Source organism: Peromyscus californicus, unplaced genomic scaffold, assembly GCF_007827085.1.
Source record: "Peromyscus californicus insignis strain IS unplaced genomic scaffold, ASM782708v3 Scaffold_21__1_contigs__length_65335640, whole genome shotgun sequence".
NCBI lineage: Eukaryota > Metazoa > Chordata > Mammalia > Rodentia > Cricetidae > Peromyscus > Peromyscus californicus.
The window spans coordinates 40,248,739-40,269,668 of record NW_026294514.1 but is presented as its reverse complement, the minus strand read 5'-3'; the positions used below and the strand labels follow the sequence as shown (position 1 = coordinate 40,269,668).

Genomic DNA, 20,930 nt, shown 5'->3' with positions numbered 1-20,930 from the left:
TGACTGGCATGCAGGAGCCAACCTGGCTAGCTGCTTTCCATTTTCAATTCTAATTGATTGGAAAAGTTTAACACTTACTTTTCTCTCATCAGAGGAATGACGCCAGCGGAGGCGGAGATGCATTTCTTGGAAAACGCCAAAAAACTCTCCATGTACGGGGTAGATTTACATCATGCCAAGGTATGCATTTTCACACCCTAGTGTACTTGATATTCATCATGCCAAGGTGTGCGTCTTCAAACCCTTGTCTACTTTACTTTGTTGTTGCCACAAGCTGGAATTTGTACTTCATTTAATGCAAATGAATACGTCTGTGCTTCAAACCAGTGTGCCTTTGAAACCCTGTTCCATATTAAAAACAAATAGTGCTCGTCTTTGCAGGGAGGTTGGTACCCTTCATGGCTCAGACTTGCATTCCTGCCGTGGCTAAGCCTCATGGAAGACAGCCAAAGATGAAATCTCTGTTGCCTGTTGATTCTACAGTAAACTTAACCCTGACCTAGGAGCCCTAGCTCACCCGGCCTTCCCTGACACAAATGTATCTCCCACCCCGTGCTGACACATGCCCCTTGTGCCCCTAGTACCCTGCTTCTGCCCTTTCCCTGAACATAACCTCCTCTCTTTCTCTGGACAGTCCCTCTCTTGTCTGTCTGTCTATCTGAACTTGGCCAATTGTCCAACACCAAGTGTTACATCTTTTATGTGTCATGTACTGTTTTAGCTCATTTTAAAGCCCCACTGAGCGTTCAGTGAGTTTGTGTTAAATTTAAAGAATTCTATATCTAAGGTTTAATCTCTGACATATATAACCAGTGCTTTGAAATAAGATTTCATTAAAAGTACAACAGCTAAGAGCAGCCATTTGGGGGAAGGATTGCCTTACTGACCAGTAATGGGTGCAGTGTTTGAGATGCATCTTGGGAAGGAAGAAGTTGGGATTAAACTACAGAAGGGTTTGGATGGTGATAGGAGATAGAGTAGTTTTGACTCCGTGTCATGCTTTTTCTAGAATCTCCTTCTCAGCATTGAGAGGATGAGCCCATGACTACATGTCTACTATTTAGACAGCTGTGAGCAAACATACTGTTAAAATACAGGGAAGCACTTGAAACATTTCTCAACAAAATATGTGAAATCTCTTGGGACTCTAGCAATGGAATCTTGTATTTGAGCCTTGTTCAAAAGGTCAGTCTTTAAAGATCATGAGTAGTTTCTTCTGGCTGACGCTGACAAGATAATATCAGTCCCGTGTAGGAATAAGGATTCAACCTCTGATAGATGTCCCCAATTTCATAGTCTGGAACTCCAAAGAAAGTGTGATTTCAGACAAGGAAGCAAGTCTCTTTCAAAGCCCATTTCAAGGCCTAGAGATAAAGGGATTCCAGCTGGCCAAGTTCAAGGAAACATCTCAACACCCTGATAAACAAAAAGAAGGAAGTCTGGGCTCTCTGTTTAAGACCTGTTGATAAGTGGGGGAGCTCTTGAGTTGACTTTGGATGAGCAAGGCAAATCTACAGTGAGATTGGACAGGAAAATGATAGACATCTGGATTGGATGGGTGATGTCTATGTGGTTCGATTGGTGATGTCTTTGGATCACCCTGAGCATTACAGAGGACAAGCACTTCTAAGTCACATGTACTAGTAAGATGTCTATGAGCATGGGCGGGACTCCCACCAGGGTTACGCCAATATATTAAAAGCCAGGCTCCTTGACATATGTGTGTGTGTGATCACAGCAGTAGGTTCCTGTTTCACTCATTTTTTTTTTTCAACATTATGCCAGATAAACCTTTGGGTAATGATTTCAAAATAAAACTAAGGACATACAGTGAGATTGTATTTTAAATCCTCTTCATGTTTTCTCTATTTGGATAAAAGGTGAAGAAATGAACATGAAAAGATAATCTGAGTAAATGTGGCCTGACTTTTGTGTTATGTCACGCACTGTGATTCATTTACTGCCCAGAAATAAAGATTAGTGCATCCTTTGGGGAAGTGCGACTCAGGATGTATCATGGCTACCAGGAAAAACCAAGCTGCTTAACCTCGCACGCGCGCGGGGTACCTACTGAACTTAAAGAGATGGCTGCTTTTTATTTAATAATATGATTTGAAATTACGCCAATTAAAAATAATGAATTACGGAAGCAGAATGCAGCCTGTTATAGGATTTTATCTGGATATTAAGTATAACAAATGACTCGGTTATAGACTTCATCTTCTCATGAAGGCGCTCTCCATCATTTCAAGAAGGAAATTGACTGAATTAAATTAGTGCTAATTTCTGGCCATCAATGACATGCTTCTCTTGTGTGGATGGCCTGAGTGTCTTTGAGCTTAAAATCCCCTTAAACATCCTGGATTGCAATCTTGGACTCCAGAGCTCATCATAAAGAATAAATACCCATATTTGATGGTGATCTTGTATTTGGGAAACCTATCCTGAATAATTTGTTTTCTCTTAGGAAATCTGTATGTAGTTGTTTGTCAATGTCCATCTTACTAGGTTTTGTCAAAGTTCTTTATTTGATGTAAGATTATAAGGGGTGTGTGTGTGTGTGTGTGTGTGTGTGTGTGTGTGTGTGTGTGTGTGTTCCTGTCAGATGTCCTATGTATGAAATATTGAAGGACAATGTAGTTTAACAGTGACCCTGAATGGAGAGAAGGGCTATGTATGGTGATATATGTCACCTGAGCACTCCAGCGGCAAAGGCAGGAAGATTGAGAGTTTGAGGCCACCAGAGCTCCATAACAAGATCTCAGGACCCTGTAGTTTGATGGTAGAGCAAAGCCCCAGGTTAAATCCTCAATGCTGCAAGAAAACATAAATACATGAATTAAAAGGAATTAAAGCAATAACAGAACTCTTTGCCCTCATCAGGACAGGTGAATGCACCCCAGGTCTGTCTACCATGCCAGAAGAGGAGGCATGTGAATACCATCATAGAGAAATACCCCAAGAAGGACAATGGAAACTTTAATATCAAGGATCCTTGATATTACCTCGACCAATTTCGATACAGGAATATCTTTTTTTGTTGTAGTTAGTGAGCTACAGACTTCATATTTTCATGTTTCACTGACCTTTGCTTTCAACACACATACTGACTTTGATACCTGCTGGGCAGCCCCTGTGCTGGGCCATTTACAGAGACAAAACTGACTGCAGTTCTAGCCAGCTAGGTCTCCAGGGAAAGGGAGCTGAAGGGAGACTTGGTCTCAACACCACTGGATAACAGATGTGGAGGTGATAAGGGTGGCTTAGGGAGCCACACATAGTGAATGCACAGGAAGAAGAGGGATGGGCCTTCCCTTAACTTCTCTGTGAAGGGCACTTTTTTCTTTATGTTCAGTGATGCAACAAGTGGTGAGAATATAGACAATTGTAGCTGAAGTTATCCTGTTCCTGCCCGGCTCCTGCAGCCCTCAGGCCCAAGTAAACACACAGAGACTTATATTATTTACAAACTGTATGGCCTAATGGCTCAGGCTTCTTGCGAGCTGTTCTTATATCTTCAATTAACCCATTTCTATCAATCTATAAGTTGCCATGTGGCTCGTGGCTTACCGGTATCTTAACATGTTGCTTCTCATCACGGCAGCTGGCAGCGTCTTCCTGCCTCAGCCTTCCACCTCCCAGAATTCTCCTCTCTCTTTGTCCAGCCTATACTTCCTGCCTGGCTACTGGCCAATCAGCACTTTATTTATAAGCCAATCAGAGCAACGCATTTGGAGCATACAGAACAACATCCCGCAGCAGATAATAGTGAAAATGGTTTTAATATCCTTTTCTTCTTTGGACAAAGGTATAAAATTGTTTATATCCAAAGAAAGTGACTCAAAGAGCAGCTGTTGAAGCAGCCTCCTGCTGGCCTATCTATGTATGCTCCAAGGCAGTCCCCTCCGAGTGGCCATAGGAACAGACTGGCTGGTTCTCAGGGGCAGTCCCCTCCGAGTGGCCATAGGAACAGACTAGCTGGTTCTCAAAGATCAATACCAGTGACTTTGGGGGCATCAGATTATAAGTTCTTAAGTTGTCCCTTCAAACTAAAGTCCCCACCAGTAGGAGTTTTTCCCTCATTTTATTATAATATAAAATCCTGACTTCAAATCATTTCACCTCATGCAATAAGTTAGTATCAAATAGAGTATGTTTGGAAGTAAAAATATTTGACTTTAAACTATTGTTTTGTTTTGTTTTCAAAATTTAATGTTTTCAAGTGAAAGGTTTTTTTACTCTGGAAACATCCAGCTCGTTTGCTCGTGGTGAGGTCATAGAAAGCTCCCACCACATAAGAGAATGAGGTTCCCCTGTGTGGTTATTTTATGGTCCCCTCTACACTTCTCTGGTGCTACACCAAGCTGGCAGGCCTAAGCCAACTACCAGACAGAATCCTACACATCACTTCCTGAGCAGGACCTGCTTGTGATGCTTCCTGTGCACCTCACATACATTCTGATGCCGTCCAGTCTCTTTTCCTTCAAAACCACCACAGATGTCCATCGTACAGATTTCGGTGGATAAAACATTCAAAGGGGACAGACGTCACAATGATACCTCTTAAACCTGGGTGCTGGGTGACTCCACGCCTCAGAATTTCATGGTGAAGACTGTACATGTGTGTGCACACCCGTGTGTGTGTGTGTGTGTGTGTGTGTGTGTGTGTGTGTGTGTGTGTGTGTGTGAAACTCTGTGTGCAGTATTAGTGCTATAAGTCTCATATACTCAGGAGAACTGATTTAACTTCAGCAGCCCTCCATAGTGAAAAATACCATCATTAAAATGCTATTATGTAGTAGTGGTGTTTTTAAAAAATCGCAGCAGTATTTTTCATATTTAAATTAGTCAATTATAACTTCTGTCACGGAGTCCTAAATCTTATACCTGCAGAAAATGGAAATAAGTGAAATACTGCTCCATTGTTTCTTCCAGGATTCAGAAGGAGTAGAAATTATGTTAGGAGTCTGTGCAAGTGGTCTATTGATATACCGTGACCGGCTTCGAATAAACAGATTTGCTTGGCCCAAGGTCCTAAAAATTTCATATAAACGGAACAACTTTTACATTAAAATCCGGCCAGGAGAGGTAAGTACACCCCTTATTTTTATAGGCTTTGAGAGGAAAGGTCCTAAGTGCAAGCAGAAATATAAACGATGTGCTTGTGAGTTCCAAGCATTGTGGGACATGGCAAATTATGTCTAAATGCCTCTGAGAATTTGTTGTAGGTTCCTCCAGTAATTAGTAACAAAATGTTACCTTCTTTTTAGGTTATTCAGATTTTTTTAACCGACTGCATATATTAACTGAAAGAACTTGTAAAATCATATTTTAATGTAGTGTCAAGATTCCTGCCTCATTTTTTAATACTCCAAGTTGTGGTGAGGAGCTGTCTTCCTCTGTATCCTCTTAACAATTCCACTCCTCATTTTGTTCTCATAAATCTGGTTACTCCCTCAAGTCAGCAGCTTCAAGATAGCATGCTTCAAGGTACAAGAAACATTGGAGCAGAGTTCTGAATGTGAATTATGTAGTTTTTCTTTAATTTGGAGAAACTAATGATAAGAATTGTTAATACTCTTTAAGCAACAGTCTACACAATGGACTTACATCTTCCTTGTTGATTTGCACATAGTAAGCTATAAATGCCTGCTCCCTGACACGCACTTAGAAGAAAAATTAATAAACACCTAAATTTTCTAATGGGTGTGATTAGTATATTCAAGGCTGTCAAATCCCAAAGATCCCTGTTCATTTATGTTTCTGAAGTTCCTGGCATAATACAAGATTTGTCTCTCTTAAGATTTTACCTCTCCACTGGAGTTTCTGGGTGGAAAATCATTTATAAAAATTAAAATATAAGGAGAAATGGCTCTATGATCAACAGCTCTTGTTGCTTGTGTAGAGGACCCAGATTCGATTACTAGCACAAACATCTGTAACTCCAGTTCCAGGAAATCTGATACCATCTTCCAGAAGTCTCCTTGGACGCCAGTCATGAAAATGGTGCACAGACATACATGCAGACAAAACACTCATTCATAGGAAATAAATTTTTAAAAAGTTTAAAAATGAAAATATAGGGCAATAATCACATTTAATGTAAATATAAAACCATAATTATCTATAATGGCATAATAAGTATTTCACATATTTATACCTGAAATTGCAAGTGTTTTAAAATATTGTTCTGAAATGAATATACATTCATTTGAATGCAATGAAAACTTCAGTGAATGTGTTTCTTCTCAGACAGTAGGTTGAGCATTAGAAGTAGATAAATATTACCTGCTCTTTCTCTTAAGGCAATTTCCATTTATTTTCCATTGAGCAGAGAAACAGTGAGCACTTGAAGCTGTAATACCATGTTACACACAAAATGGTGTCCTGTAGATGTGGAGTGAGCAGTGTGTTACACACGAGATGGTATCCTGTAGATGTGGAGTGAACAGTGTGTTACACACGAGATGGTCGCCTGTAGATGTGGTGTGAGCAGTGCTGGGGGATGTCAGAAGGGAGAGCTGGTGACGTGAACTAACAGACAGCTGTGGTCCATGGAAGATTTAAAAAAAGCTATAACACACAGGATGAATACTTTGCATTCATAAATTTCATAATGAAATCCAACTACACAGTATGGCAGCATGATAGGACCCAAGTGGCTCAGGGGCTGTGAGAAGAGAATGGAGGGAACAGGTTTGTGGGAAGGTTCTGGGCAGAACTGGTAAGTTTTGGAGCAGAGTGGGGATGGGGTAAAGGGAGACATTTCCTTTTACTTCCCAGAGAGAGGTTTCTGTTCCCATAAGTGAAACTGATTTTGAATGTGAGGGGAAGGTTAGGGAAATTTTTCAGAAAATAATCAAGATTGAAATTCTTTCAACACAGGTCCACTCCTTGCTCTTCGGTTTCTCTTAGTTAAAATTATTAACAGTTTGCCATGTTTTAGCATTAAATTTTAAGAATCATAAAGGGGAAATAAGGTCAGAGACATCATGAAATAAAGGTCTTTTTGAAAGTATCAAGATGACTCAATCACTTGGTAGGCTTGTTGGGGTAAAAGTCAGACTTTCAGGATTAGTTTTTGCCCAGTAGACAATAAATAGTTACCAGCTGTATACGACTTATTGAAGACCTTAGGCATGGCATAAATTTCCCAAAGACCAGAAAGGGTTCAAAAGGAGGCCCTAATGACATCAGTTCAAGAGAGGGGCCAGCAGAAGAGCAATGTAGGGAGACGCAGACAGACAGCCACGGACATTAGGGACTAAGTGCCACATGACACGAGTCTCTCCAGAAAGTGATCCACTAACTGTGTTGTGGCCTACACAGAGGGCATGCAGAATGTGGACCAAGGAAAAGTGTGTGATGAACATGTGTAAGAGTTGGGAAGCATTAGGGGCACTGTGGGGGGCCAGCCCCTAGTTTTTCCCCCCGGGTACCCTTGAGCAGGGAGAAGTGAGAAATATGTAGATAGCACTATAGAAGAGAGAGACCGTTAGAAACACAGGATAGCCTCAGGAGGGCCTGGGTCAAAACCCACCAGCCCCTTCTGTCTCTTCTAAAGGGCTATTTATAGAAATGCCAAGTGGTGGCGCAAAAGACCTCCCCCTAGCACAAGCCAAGTGCAGATCCTTCCAAACACCTGGTAACCAACATGGTCAAGCCATCCCCTACTGCAGCCCTGCTGTGTAAAGCAAGCTCAGATCTCACTAGGAAGCTTTTGTGGGCTCCCACAGAGTACCTGCCATGGTGCATTAAGGTGAGTGGTAGTGAGCTATCAGAGGTAGCAGAGGATAGTTCCTTGTTGTAAAGTACAGAAGACGGGCGAGTAAGGGTTTGGTCCTGGCAGAAACAGGTGCAAAGGAACTTGTATCCCTCGTACTCATATTTGAGTTAAAAGGTGGCAGGTGGCAGGTAAGCTCTGCAGGTACTAACCAGAGCAGGGAGAACATTGGTAGACTGGGGGCCTCTCATCCTGTGCTAAGGGCAGCAGAAAGCTGATCTGTTCCCACTAATGAGCAGCTTAGAAGTGGAGAAAGGAGTGAGGCTTTCCAGAGGCTGGAAGGGGGAACTGGGTTGGAAAGAAGATGGCTACCAGATAAGGCTGCCCTTGGTAGGAGGAGGAGTGTCCAGTGCTCTGCAGCTCGGTTGGTGAATAGAGTTGACAATGAATCTGACATTTCAAAACACATAGTAGGGATGATATGGAATATTCCCAGCATTAAGTCATGCATACCTTTGAGGTGACACATAGGCCCAACGTCCCTGATCTGGTCATCATGTTGCATGTCCTTTGAAATTCCACGATATACTCCAGAAATAGGTGCAATTATTATATGACCGTAAAAAAACTGGAAATTTTTGAGCAAGAGGAGAGAAATTCCTCCCCACATCTTGTCCAGAGAATGAGCTGACTCGACAGCCCCTGGCCTGGGCACAGGTGTCCTGCTCTGAGATGTTAGATGCAGGACTAAAAGTATTTAGTCAACAGCCACAGTACTTACTGGGACCTTCGGACCGCAGCAGTTTTTCCCACTACGGCTGCAGGAATGGCCAAAGCAAGTATGAAACCGGGGAAGGCAATGTCTGACTTTTTTCCCAGTTCCCCCGGTTGCTTCAGCAAATAGGAAAAAGAGGGAATCATATCTCACGTGCATGCTTATGGGATTTCCTCACCTTGTTGCTTTGCCACATGAATCACGTTGGCTGTTGATATCAACAGTCCAGTTGTTCTGCGCTCTTTGGATTAAGCCTTTATGTGTAAGGGGGCCCTCTGCTGGCCTGAGGTACGATGCATGCATACACCGGAAGCTGGCTGTGGAGCTATAATGATACTAGAGCACGATACAGAAGGACAGATATTTCATCTTGAAAGCTTAAAGGACCGACAGAGGATCATCTGAAGATTCTCAACAAGTTGGGAAATATGAACATGTGCTCTGCCAGTCTGTGGTGTATAATATAGAGAGGTGTTAGCAGTCAGTACTGTAAAACAGACGGGGAACCTCAGCAATATCAAAGCGTCGACTGTGGAGAAAGGATACATATTTCCACGTAGGCACTAGGAGGAAATGTTATTCCTATGTCTGCAGTAGATTATTTCTACATCTGTGTTAATTTCTGAGCATTTTATTTCAAGCCCTCCCACCACTGATAAAACCTGCAAGCAAAACTTAGTGAGATCGAGATGCACTGATCTCTGGAGGGAGTCCACGTGTCTTCCTGATTTGATTCTAGATTTGGTAAGATGGATGTTTGCACAGAATGTTGACAGTCAACCACACTTCAAGCATTTTAAGGTGATAGATTAAAAAATTGTTTAAAAATGGGTGGATTCCTAGTGTGAATTCTGCACATAACAGCCGACTCAGTAAGTAACAAAAAGAATTAGGATGGGCTGTAAGTCTGTAAATTATCGGCAGAGATTTTATTTATAAAATACCGAACTGAACTTTAATCTTTCCTGTGTTTTTTTAAATTTTTAGTTCGAACAGTTTGAAAGCACCATTGGGTTCAAATTACCGAACCACCGAGCTGCCAAGCGCCTCTGGAAAGTGTGTGTGGAGCACCATACATTTTTCAGGTAGGGAGTGAATATTTGGGTTTCTTCCTAACAAAATTTTGAACTGTTGGGACCACTTGTACTAGGGAAGAAAAAGTTGTAAAGGAAAACATCATGGACCCTTTCTAGTCCTGTAATCACAATGATCACTCTTTCTCCTCTTTGTCCCTCTGTCTTTCCCCTGGGGGGGGGGGGGGGTCTACAACACAGGTGCATGCATGTCACTGTACACATAGAGGTCAAAGGACATCACCTCCCACTGTGTTTAAGACAGGGTCTGCGGTTCACTGCTGCCTACACCAGGCTGGACCCCCTGTCTGTACTTCCATGTCCCTCCCTATAGACATGCTTGCATTACAGGATCTACCCTGCCCAGGTTTAAGTGGGTGCTGGGGACCCGAACTCAGGTTCTCATGCTTGTGTAGCATCCCCCTTCGTTTCTGTTTTGAGACACAGCCTCACTATACAGTGTAAGCTGTCCTGAGGCTCCCAATCCGCCTCCCTCACTCTCCTGAGAGCTGGGATCCTAGGCCTACGCTCCCATACCCAGCTCACGCCGAGCTCCTTGATAGAAACCCTCAAAGGACATCTGACTAAATCTCAAGAATTTTCCTTAATGTATCTTGTATCATCCATTCTTGACCTATCTTTATTATCGTGTGTTTTCATCATTTTATTTCATAGTTTTCAAGTATCCTGTCTGTTCCTTGCGTGTGTGTGTGTGTGTGTGTGTGTGTGTGTGTGTGTGTGTGTGTGTGTGTGTGGGTGTGTGTGTGTGTGTGTATTGGAAACAAGGTTTCCCATAGCCCAGGTTGACCTTGAACTTTCTATGTAGCTGAGGATGACCTTGAACTTCTGATCCTTCTGTCTCCATCTCCTAAATGCTAAGTTTACTGGCATGTACCAACATACCCAACTTAATATTTCTTGTATCTTTTTTTTTTGTAGTGCTAGTGATAGAACCCAAGGCCTTGGCATGCTAGGCAAGCATTCTTCCACCAAGCTATATCCCCTGAATAGTCTTCTCTCTCTCTTCTGCCCAACCCCCCATTTTGCTTCAACTTCTGTATAACGTCCCTACTTAATACATATTGTTTCCTAAAATTAAAAATGAAACTCAGATTCATTTAATCACACGTGTATTGAACTTTTAGCACAGAAAGCAAAGCAATTGGCTTTAAATACCACCTGGGCATGACTTAACTTTTCTGGTGTTTTCTTAATGCCGTCAGACTATTGCTACCAGAAGCACCTCCAAAGAAATTCCTGACCTTGGGCTCCAAGTTCCGTTACAGCGGCAGAACTCAGGCGCAAACGAGAAGAGCCAGCGCGTTGATAGACCGCCCGGCGCCTTACTTCGAACGCTCATCCAGCAAACGTTACACCATGTCTCGCAGCTTGGACGGAGGTAGGCATTTGCTAACTTGCTCTCCCTAACTCTACAGCAGGGCATGTGAAATGACCGTGGGCTTTGGGTAAACTCTGAGAAATGACGTCATGTGGCTCTGCGCAGCTGAGTGGCAGGTTTTGAACATTCTCATCTCCAAAAACTATCTGTGTCAGTCTTGTTTTATTGTGAGTTCATGTTGGGGTATGTCAGTACTTGGGGGCATAAGGATCTTGTCTTTAGCAGACTGGACCTTGGGGAAGATGTCTGCATTCTAAATACAGGACTCACACACCCTAGAGTTCAGTTCTCTTCCAGGCGGGTTTTTAAGGAGTAACAGGAAGAAAACTATAAGTTAAAAATACACCTCTGTTTCTAAAAATTAGAGAGAATGAAAATTATCAGTCAGCTTGTGATAGGTGGGAGAAAGCATGGCTGTAGTGAATGACCTTGTCTACTCTCTGGTCAAACAGGTGTAGCCAGAGATGACCCATCAGCTCACCTTAGGGTGAGCTTAACCTTGAGTTTCCAGTAGGGGTGGTTTTGTCTACAGTTTGTGACATTATCCTTCACAGCAGAGAGCTATGCTTTCTGCTCCAGATCATGCCAGCAATAGTGGCACTTAGGACCTGGTTGTGGGCGTCTAATTCAGCACCTGGCCCTGGATTGGCTGATTCATGGAAGACTCATCCTAAATGAATAAAGAATTAGACAATTCTGAAAGGTGTGCACAATTTTAATAGGTAAACCAAAATGAAAAGGGAAAAATTAGATTGCCTGGGGCCCTCTTTACCCACCTGTTTTTTTCAGCCACTCCTTATTGGGTCTCAGCTCCCCTCCATCCATCCCTCACATCCCCTGATTAAGAAGCAGCCATGCTTGCACTGTGAGTGCTGTGCTGTATATATTACTACAGGTATAGAAACAATACTTATCTAGACACATAGGAAAATGCATACTAATGCCCACGCTGTGTGGCCCTCGGTTTTAGTCATGTGAAAATGGACATAAGACCTTCTTCAGCACAGTTGTTATGGAGAGCAAAGATGATGTATGGGAAGCATTCTTGGTGTTGATAAAATTGTCACTATAATTACGCTGATAATCATTCTTAGAGGCTTTGTAGGCTGGCCAGAACATTAATTACAATCAGCCTTCATATTCAAAGGTCCTGACTCTGGTCAACCAAATGTAAATTGACAATGTGGGTTGAAAATATGAGAGACTCCAGGGTGGGTGGGGATTTAACTTGCTAAGTAGGCCCAGGACCCTAGGTTCAGTTCTGTCCCCAGCTGATAGATGATGATAGACAGACAGACAGACAGACTGCTGATAGATAACTGCAACATTCCCAGTATTTCTTCCCCTTAAAAAACAACCACATCCATACTGATTGCACAAAGACTGTTTTCTTTTATCATTCTCTAATACAATGTGATAGCTACTTACATATTATTCACATAGTGGTGGGTAATCAATAGAGATAGTTTAAATACTATAGACAGATGTGCACAGATTGTATGTAAAAAGAGTGTCATCCTCTGTAAGGGACTCGAGCATCTACAGATTAAGTATTCAGAGATGTGCTGGAACAATCCGCAATAGATGCCAAGAGAGAATGCTGCTGTTCTGAATCTTCTGATATTTCTAGACCCAAGACCATTTGCAGTTGGATTAAGACATGAAGATCTCTGTGTTACGGCCAGAGCTTTTCTTTCTGCTCTTTAGAGACTCTCTGCTAACAATGTGTATGTTCTCTAAGTCAATATTTGAGGAACTGCCGTAGAATCCTGCCTTTCTTTCTGCTGAATACCACCTACTTTGTTCAGTGACATGCACCCGAGAGAATACAGTTGTTGTCAGGTTGCTTTCCTCGTGGTCTTTGTGTGAAAATGACTGTTGAACAAACAGAAGACAATTGTGAAATCAATGTACTAATACCGCGCTGTCTCTTCCTTTCTGGCCGAAAGTGATGTTAGTATGTGTTGTCTTGCTCTTCGTTGCCCTGCCAATTCTAGTGTGTTTTCTGCTGTGGAGCCGGGTGCCATGTCTGCATGTTGGAACATTAAACTGCTTTTTCACGAGACAGCAGCCTGTAAATAACAGCATCGCCGGCTGCTAAAAAAAATAATAATAACAAACTGTGTCTCATGTGAGCTTTTCATCAGCATAAAGAGGCAGAGAATATCTTAGTGAAGGATTTCATTTAGAATCTTTTTTTGTTTTGTTTTTGTTGGTGTTTTAAAGGAACTAAAATATGAATTCAGGCCATATCTTTGTCTGTGATCAACTGTGGGGTATTTGAAAAGAAGTGTGTATAAATTTCAGTGTGTTTTTATGATATCTAAGCCCTAAAAAATTGACTAGCAAAATTTAAAATTGATCTGAATTAAGCACTAAAACTGAATGAAGCATCTTTTACTAAGACAATAGCTGGGATGAGGAGGTGAACCTCGCATCCCTGTGCTCACATGTTCGACCTCTGCATGGGTTTAGCTGGGATGAGGGCCTGATGCTCACATCCCTGTGCTCACATGTTCGGCCTCTGCATGGGTTTAGCTGGGATGAGGGCCTGACGCTCACATCCCTATGCTCACATGTTCGGCCTCTGCATGGACTTTGCTTGCTAGCAACATTTGTCTTGTTTTCCCCAAACAGCAGAGATGAGAATGAATGTGTTTACATATCCTTGTGACAGTCTCTTTCAAATGCAATGGAAATTAAAACATTTCCTTATGTCAACTGAGAGGACTGCCCTTCTAAATTTTATAATCTCTGCCAAAATTACTACATTTTATTCCTACGCTTTGGGCTTTTGTATTGTAAGGGGGGTGAACTTTTCAACATTGGAAAATCATAGAAATAATCCATTGCTCCTTTGATGAATGGCTCTCCCGTGGATATGCTCAAAGTCAAGTGGTTAGAGTATTTGCTGGAAATACTGCTGCAAATTGTTGAACTTAGGATGAATCTGTTTTGAGTGCCCAGCCAGTGCTCTTGAGGGTAAAACCAGCCTCCTCTCCTCCAGCTCCTCCCCGCCCTCACCAGAGAGTATGAGAATGCTAAGCCTTATTCTAGGGTTCAAGATATGGACATTTAAATCCTTTTTAAAGCACTGGTCCAGGTGACACAGAAAGGTAGTGCTTGGATGCGAGTCCCCCCAGCTCTCCTTTGCCTTGCGCAAACCAGCCCAATATTTGATACTGGTGTTTTTCTCCTAGTAAAGGCACAGTGTGGCATTGTCGTTCCGTCTTCTGACTTAACTCTTTGGGATTTTATTTCCCCGATTGTATTTGCTTTTAGCATCAGTGAATGAAAACCATGAAATATACATGAAGGATTCTATGTCCGCTGCAGAGGTTGGCACAGGCCAGTACGCCACAACAAAGGGCATCTCTCAGACCAACTTGATCACCACTGTGACTCCCGAGAAAAAGGCTGAAGAGGAGCATGGTGAGGAAGAGGACAGGAGGAGGAAGGCCGAGGAAGCCACCCCCGTCACAGCCCTCCGGCATGAGGGAAAGGTACAGCTCCCGGCTGCCTCCTAGAGCGGTTCTAGCCTTTACTCATAGCTCGTGGTTCTGGGATGGTAGACCAAGGGGTTTTAAGGTGGAGGAGCATTCAGGTTCCAGCACCGGTCAGATTCATGTCGGGTTTTACGTTATTATTATTTCAGCACATTCTCTTAAAGTTGTTTTCTTATCCTTTTGGAAAATTTTAACAAGGAATGTGTTTTACAAGACTTTCAACAGCTGTTCTGGATGGATCTCTTTAAAAGTATTTTGGCTGGTGCAGTACTTTTTTTCTGTTTGGACTCAACATTTTACTACTGTCACTGAAGCGATTGTCCGTTTCTGGCCCTGTTCTCCTACCCGGAATGGTAGGTAGGTTTTCTTAGACATGTGCACTGAGGGACCGTAACCAGTGTTTATGTCTGATCTCTTAGTCTTCTAACTACAATCTGATCTGCCCAGAAGTGACCTGTCGCAATGAAGGAGAAAAGCGAATTTGACACAATAGCAATTTTCATTCATTGCACGTTATGACGTCACTTCCCCCAAATTAAACTCCTTAAATACTAGTTTTCAGTTTCAGATTGATTTCCAGTGGTGCAATATTATAGCAACTTCCTAGCAAGACAGTTTGAAACTTAGCATATCTGGGAGGCTCATGCATAGCAATGATGGGAACCGAGAGCTCCCTGTAATGGACAGGGCGTACAGAGAGGGGGTATGGGAAATGAACCATCTTACAGCCTCTGGGTTACCCTGAACTGCAAGTGCGTTTCGTTCCCTGGTGCACTGTTGCATAGAAATGTTCTTGGAAAAAACAGGGTGTGGGACTGCACGGGGCTTCTTCCCATAAAAGTTCAACAGCCTCCTAAGCAGGTAGTTCATCAGATAAGTGATGTCTGCTTCTACTTCTGAGAACATGGCTTAGCGTGTGTAGACCCTTAGTTTAATATCCAGCACCTCAAAAACCTAAACAGAGTAAATAAACACTTTCTATATTAGATAAAATATTTCAGATTACCCGGTCTGTCATTCTGCTCTTCCTTTTTGGGATGGGTTCTTTGTTTTCCAAACACAAAAATCAGCACAGAGTCAGAAATGATGGCCAGGGCCTTCGGATCACTTCTGCTGTCCAAATGTGCTTGGTTCTAAATTTGGCTTTTATATTCTTCTCATCACTTAAACCCACGTCAGATCTTATAACTGGGGCATGGTGGGGAGGAGGGGAGATAATCCACCTGGAATGCAAACATGGATGCTTCTTACCCCTGGTTGTTCCAGGTTTCCTGAGACGACCAATGCGTACCAGTGATGCTCATGGCTGTGAAGTGCGCTTAGACAGCAGACAAAAAGAAAGGGTTTTTATGTTTGCTGCCAAAGTAGGTCCAGGTTTCCTCCTTTTATTTTGTTTTTTGAAAAGCCATCCTGTAACTTTACATGTAGGAAGAAGCAGCACCCATCCATCTTGCTCTATGCCATTGCTGTCCTGGGGATACCTTCATAACCCCAGTCCCCCAGAAGACGACCTTTCAGCAGAGTCTTCCAGAAGGCTGTAGCTGAGATCTAGGACTGACGGGTGCTGGCTGTCTTTATTTCTCTCCACCGCAAAGCTGTCTTTCTGAAAGCACTTTAATACACGGCACAGAAGATAAAACCATAATCTTATTCTTTCCCATCTTCAAAAAGCTACATTAGAGGATGCTTGATTTTGAACCCAAATGAAAACGCACTGCTGGAAATAATGTTTAAAGACTGTTTCCCAGGCTACCTGGGGAGGGTCATGTTGCTGTGACAATGTCTCACTGCCTAGGGAGAGTGGGCCGCTTGTCATATCTGCATTATCCTTGGCTGAATGAGATGTGTGCAGATCCCTGTTTAGGATACAATGTTTAATGTCAAGCGTGAGTATCAGAGGGACATTTCAAAGGCTGACATATCCAGATAAACTTTTACCTGGACATTGTCTCTATCCATCCCTCATGCCTCAAATGTGATTTTATTTGTGCATTTTCTTCCCCTTGGTTGCTATTTTTATCACTTCTCTCTAAGATTGGATAACCACCACCATGTAGGCTGAGTAATTTTCATGCTCTCAAGCTGCTAGGTAACACGCAAACATGCGCACACGCGCGCGCGCGCACACACACACACACACACACACACACACACACACACACACACACACACACGGCAGGGGGAGCCGCTGAAGAAGGCTATCTCAAACTCCACACGCCCTGGCCTTGAACTTATCATGGTATGTGAGCCCCGGTGCTTTGCCCCAGCCTGTTCAGGGATTTCTTGCTTCTGACTTTGGCCATTGAGACTGCCAGGGTCCCAGAAAATGGAGGCAATTCTCCAAATCTCACGAAGGCAAGAGCTCATAGGGAGCAATTCGGTGGGAATGCATGCATGCATTATCAATTGTATGAAAGATTCAGACCTCAGTTTTAACATACCCTTTATGTTTGGAGAAATCAGGAGGCTGAGAAATCACATCTTTCCATTATTTGTAGACCATATGTAGCAGAAACCAAACACATAGAAACCGTGTTCCAGAAAAACCCTTTTATTTTATTTTATTTATTTATTTATTTTTATTTTTTATTTTTTGTATTGCTTGTTTGCTTCCTTAAACCACTGGTAAGAGCTGAAGTCCTGTTTAGCCACCTAGATAAAGAAGCCAAAAAATGCACCTAGATAAATCAGAGGAACTTCTCTTCTCTGTGGGAACCAGAGATCTTGAAATGCTCACTGCTGCTCCCCTCAGACAGAGCGGGGCCAGAAACTTCCTGATTAGGATACCCACCAGTTTGGGATATAATTGGCTCACCAAGCAAAGGAAAGTGACTAGAAATTTTTTGAACCCAATTAGAATTTGAATTGTATTTCATTTTCATTTTGAGTCCAGCTGAGCTGTGGAGCTGATGCACTGTTACCTGGAGACCAGGAGGGTGGTGTTGAAAGTCTTGGTTTTCATTTATTAGAGTTGTTTGCTCTTCGACGCGTTTATGTGGGATTCTTCACAGCGACTGCTGTTCTGACTTTTGACAACATCTCGGCCTGTGTATGAAGGTCTACTGGGACAGCCAGAGTCCTCCTCAGCGTCGCTGCCAAGCAGCATGACTACTTTAAAAACTCTTGTTTTACGATTTTATGTTGATGCCCATGAGAAAGTTGACTAATTGCACTTTTCTTTTTGTCCTTTTGCATCCATGTTTACCGCTTCCTGTCTTCCTCTGTCCTCTTTCACATCCAGTCACCTGGGCATGGCACTGACTCATGCCCCTCGTCACCCCCATCAGCCCATCTTGACCCTCCATCTCCCACAGTGCTCCGCAGGAGGTGTAAGGAGAATGAAAACCCCTTTACAGGTTCTGTGCTGCCTAAAGCTGAGCCAGCCTTGGAGTCTGATGGCCAGGGGATGGCTTACTTAGGGGACCAAGATGTGGCATTTAGTTATAGGCAGCAGACTCGAAAAGGAACCACACTGTTCTCCTTCTCCTTACAGCTCCCTGAGTCATTCCCCTCCCTCCTAGATGATGACGGGTACCTCTCCTTCCCCAACCTGTCTGAAACCAACCTCCTGCCCCAGAGCTGGCAGCACTTCCTGCCCATCCGTTCACCCTCCCTCCTACCCTGCTTCCTCTTCATCTTCTTCTTCCTGCTGTCTGCTTCCTTCTCAGTGCCATACGCCCTCACTCTCTCCTTCCCTCTGGCTCTGTGCCTCTGCTACCTGGAGCCCAAGGCGGCCTCCTTGAGCGCCTCCCTAGACAATGACCCGAGTGACAGTTCAGAGGAAGAGGTGTGTACCTCAGCATAGAACACACTTTCCCTGCGTGTTCCGTGCTTCAGTCCGATCCAGTGTTAGCTGGTTGCTGCGATAGTGGTCCTACTTTCAGAGCCTCATTTATTGTCTGTGCCACTATGTTGAGGGTTTTTGTGTTGGGGAGTCCAAGCCAGGCCCCAGGGTTAGGCACAACACCATGTGGATGTAGCAGTCTATAGCCAACTGTAATCATTCTGCTACCCACTGAGTTCTACACGGGCTAAGGACTCAGCCAGAACTCAATTTCAAACAGCTCATCTCGCTATGGAAAGGCCGTGTCTTACTTACAGATTCTGCTCAGTTATCACCTAGCAAGTTATACCTCGTATAATACAAATAAGTAGCTTACAACTTAAATAAGATGCAGATACAGATGGAGTGACCAAGTGATCGCGCTAAAGGTTAAATATCATCGTGTTCAAGTAGCTTTCCCAAATTTCCCATTTCTCGTGCCCCTAGGATCCAAGATGCTTCCACGCTCCTGTTAGATGTAAGTTCTCATTGTTGACAGAAGGAATGCCTACAACACTTTATAGTACTCCCATGACATCACTCATTGGTACAGCCAGAAGTAGGACCAGAAAGAACCAAATATGTAGTGCTGTGGTGTCCAAAAAATGTCAGGACAGCATTTATTTGAGGGTTTTTTTTTTTCCTCTCTCTTATGCTGGCCATACTTGTGTGTGTATCAGACAGCAGCGTAAGACCCCAATGTCCACATTCCGTAGTGTGGTACGGCCAGGGAATTGGCTTAACGTCTCTTGCCCTTGGGCAGGTATTCTTGTAAAGCGAGAGAGCCTGACCTTCTAGCCTGTCCATCTCCCTCTTCCCAGCCACTCGGTGAGTGATGTAACTAGCAGCTTTCCCTCTTAACCGTTCTCCTCCTCCCTGCGGCTCCATGGCTGCGGGAACAGCACAGCAGCTTCCCTTTTTAAGGACTTCAGTCAGAGTGCAAGGACGAGAAGAGAGGCTGACCCCCAGAGGCGCTGGCTGTCATGTCTTCACCCTCCTGCACCTCTCCCTAGGAGCCCCAAGCTTGCCTCTTCCCACAAAGCACGCACTTTGTATGTGACAGGAGGTAAGCCCAGGACTCCTCGCATTAGAAGAACACACAGTCAAAGCAGCACTGTTCAAAAAAGAAAGACAAAAAGAAAAGAACGTCTGTTCGGTTCCAGGCTTAGTTAGAAAGTCATAATTTGACCTGCCCCCATTAGTGTGTGGCGCTGCTAAAATGTGCCAGTGCCTATATTTAGTGGCACTCTGGCTGTTCCTGAGCAGCGATGGGGGAACCGTGAATGGTCTCCAAGGTGCTTTAAAGGGGAGTCCAGGGTTTTCCATTCAGTACTGCCTAAGTGTCCTTTTCCAGGTTCTTGCTGTGTCTGCATTAAGAGATAATGATGTTTCTGCCGCAACAGACTTTGGGAACCACTTTAGATCTCAGGATTTTAATATAACTTTCTCGGTTTGTGACGTTATCAGATGGTACAGGGCTCGAGCATGCTGCAGTCAGGAATAGAACATTATTGACAGAGACCATTGGTAGGTTTCTAGAGAAACTTACTTTTCCTTTAGCAGAGGAATCCGTCCTCATGCTCACATGAATTCCCACCGCCCTCCCCCCACCCAAAAAAAGATTCCTGGTTTACGCTTCTCTAAATTCTGAATTACCGTTTGAATGATTCTAGTGCTAACCACACAGATATTGTGCCTAATCCAGGGTTTACATCTTGTTGGAGTCGGTGCATGAGAACTAATGTTAAATTCGGGCATGTCTGCATTACATCAGCAAAGCAAATCACAGCAGCCCCTGTGTTAAGATAGCGGATGCCGGAATGGGAGCATCCCAGACCTCGCTGTCCTACATATTGCAGACTCGACACTGAGTCAGCACTGGCCACTGCAGAGGTCCCTCTGGTCCAGCCTCCTCTGGCCCATCATAACGCTCCTGCCACCAGATTTGGCCATCTGTTCAATGTTGGCTCCTAACCCCAGGTGTTAAGAGCCGCACGCTCTCCTTCAGCTTAGGCTAAAGAACTCATATATTTGGGTCATCACTTTTCTTAAAATGCCATTTACTTACAAGGCTTATTTTATTCTGTAGGCCTCAAGTGCCCTGGCAGCTAAACTGGGTGACTTCTTAAAAGGCAGTTTGTCTCTGCCACTTTTGTTTGGCAAAATCACTAATGACACTGACCCTTTTTGCATTTTCCTTGTGTTGTAGAGAGTCCATCAGTTACTGCCTTTCTCAAAATTGAAACCCAGCGTCCAAACACTTCATCATTTCAACCGCTAAAGCACTTGGCCCAGCAGCATTTCTCTTGCGCTTTCAGAATGGCCAGGCAAGAGGCAGACTATCGGATCACCTTCCACAAAGCACTAACAGAAATTTAGTTTACCATAGCATAGGATGTCATTACATGTGAATTCCTGAGTAATTTTTTATAATACGAAGAAAGGAGATTTATTCAAATATGTGAGAAAAAATGAATTTGTCAACTGATTCATTTCTTTAAAATGTAGAAAGATAGTATTATACAATAATTCATGATATGCTGCCCTTTCGCTGTTTTCTGTAGTTACAGGTACATATTATATATTGCTAATAATATACAGTATAAGCAACAACTGCTACCAAGACTGCTT

General features: G+C 43.3%; 1 protein-coding gene across 25 annotated transcripts in view; it reads left to right on the top strand.

Moving 5' to 3' along the window:
* Window positions 1-20,930, top strand: part of Epb41l3 (erythrocyte membrane protein band 4.1 like 3) — a 233,093-nt gene that overhangs the window by 188,846 nt on the left and 23,317 nt on the right. For 12 of the 25 annotated variants that reach the window (XM_052750149.1, XM_052750148.1, XM_052750147.1 and 9 more), the window contains exons 8-13: window positions 93-180; window positions 4,936-5,088; window positions 9,486-9,583; window positions 10,795-10,970; window positions 14,253-14,473; window positions 17,718-18,263. In XM_052750149.1, coding sequence (XP_052606109.1) covers window positions 93-180; window positions 4,936-5,088; window positions 9,486-9,583; window positions 10,795-10,970; window positions 14,253-14,473; window positions 17,718-18,263 — 1,282 coding nt within the window. The remainder of the gene's footprint in view (window positions 1-92; window positions 181-4,935; window positions 5,089-9,485; window positions 9,584-10,794; window positions 10,971-14,252; window positions 14,474-17,717; window positions 18,264-20,930) is intronic. The other 13 variants (XM_052750151.1, XM_052750150.1, XM_052750162.1 and 10 more) reach the window with 3 other exon arrangements.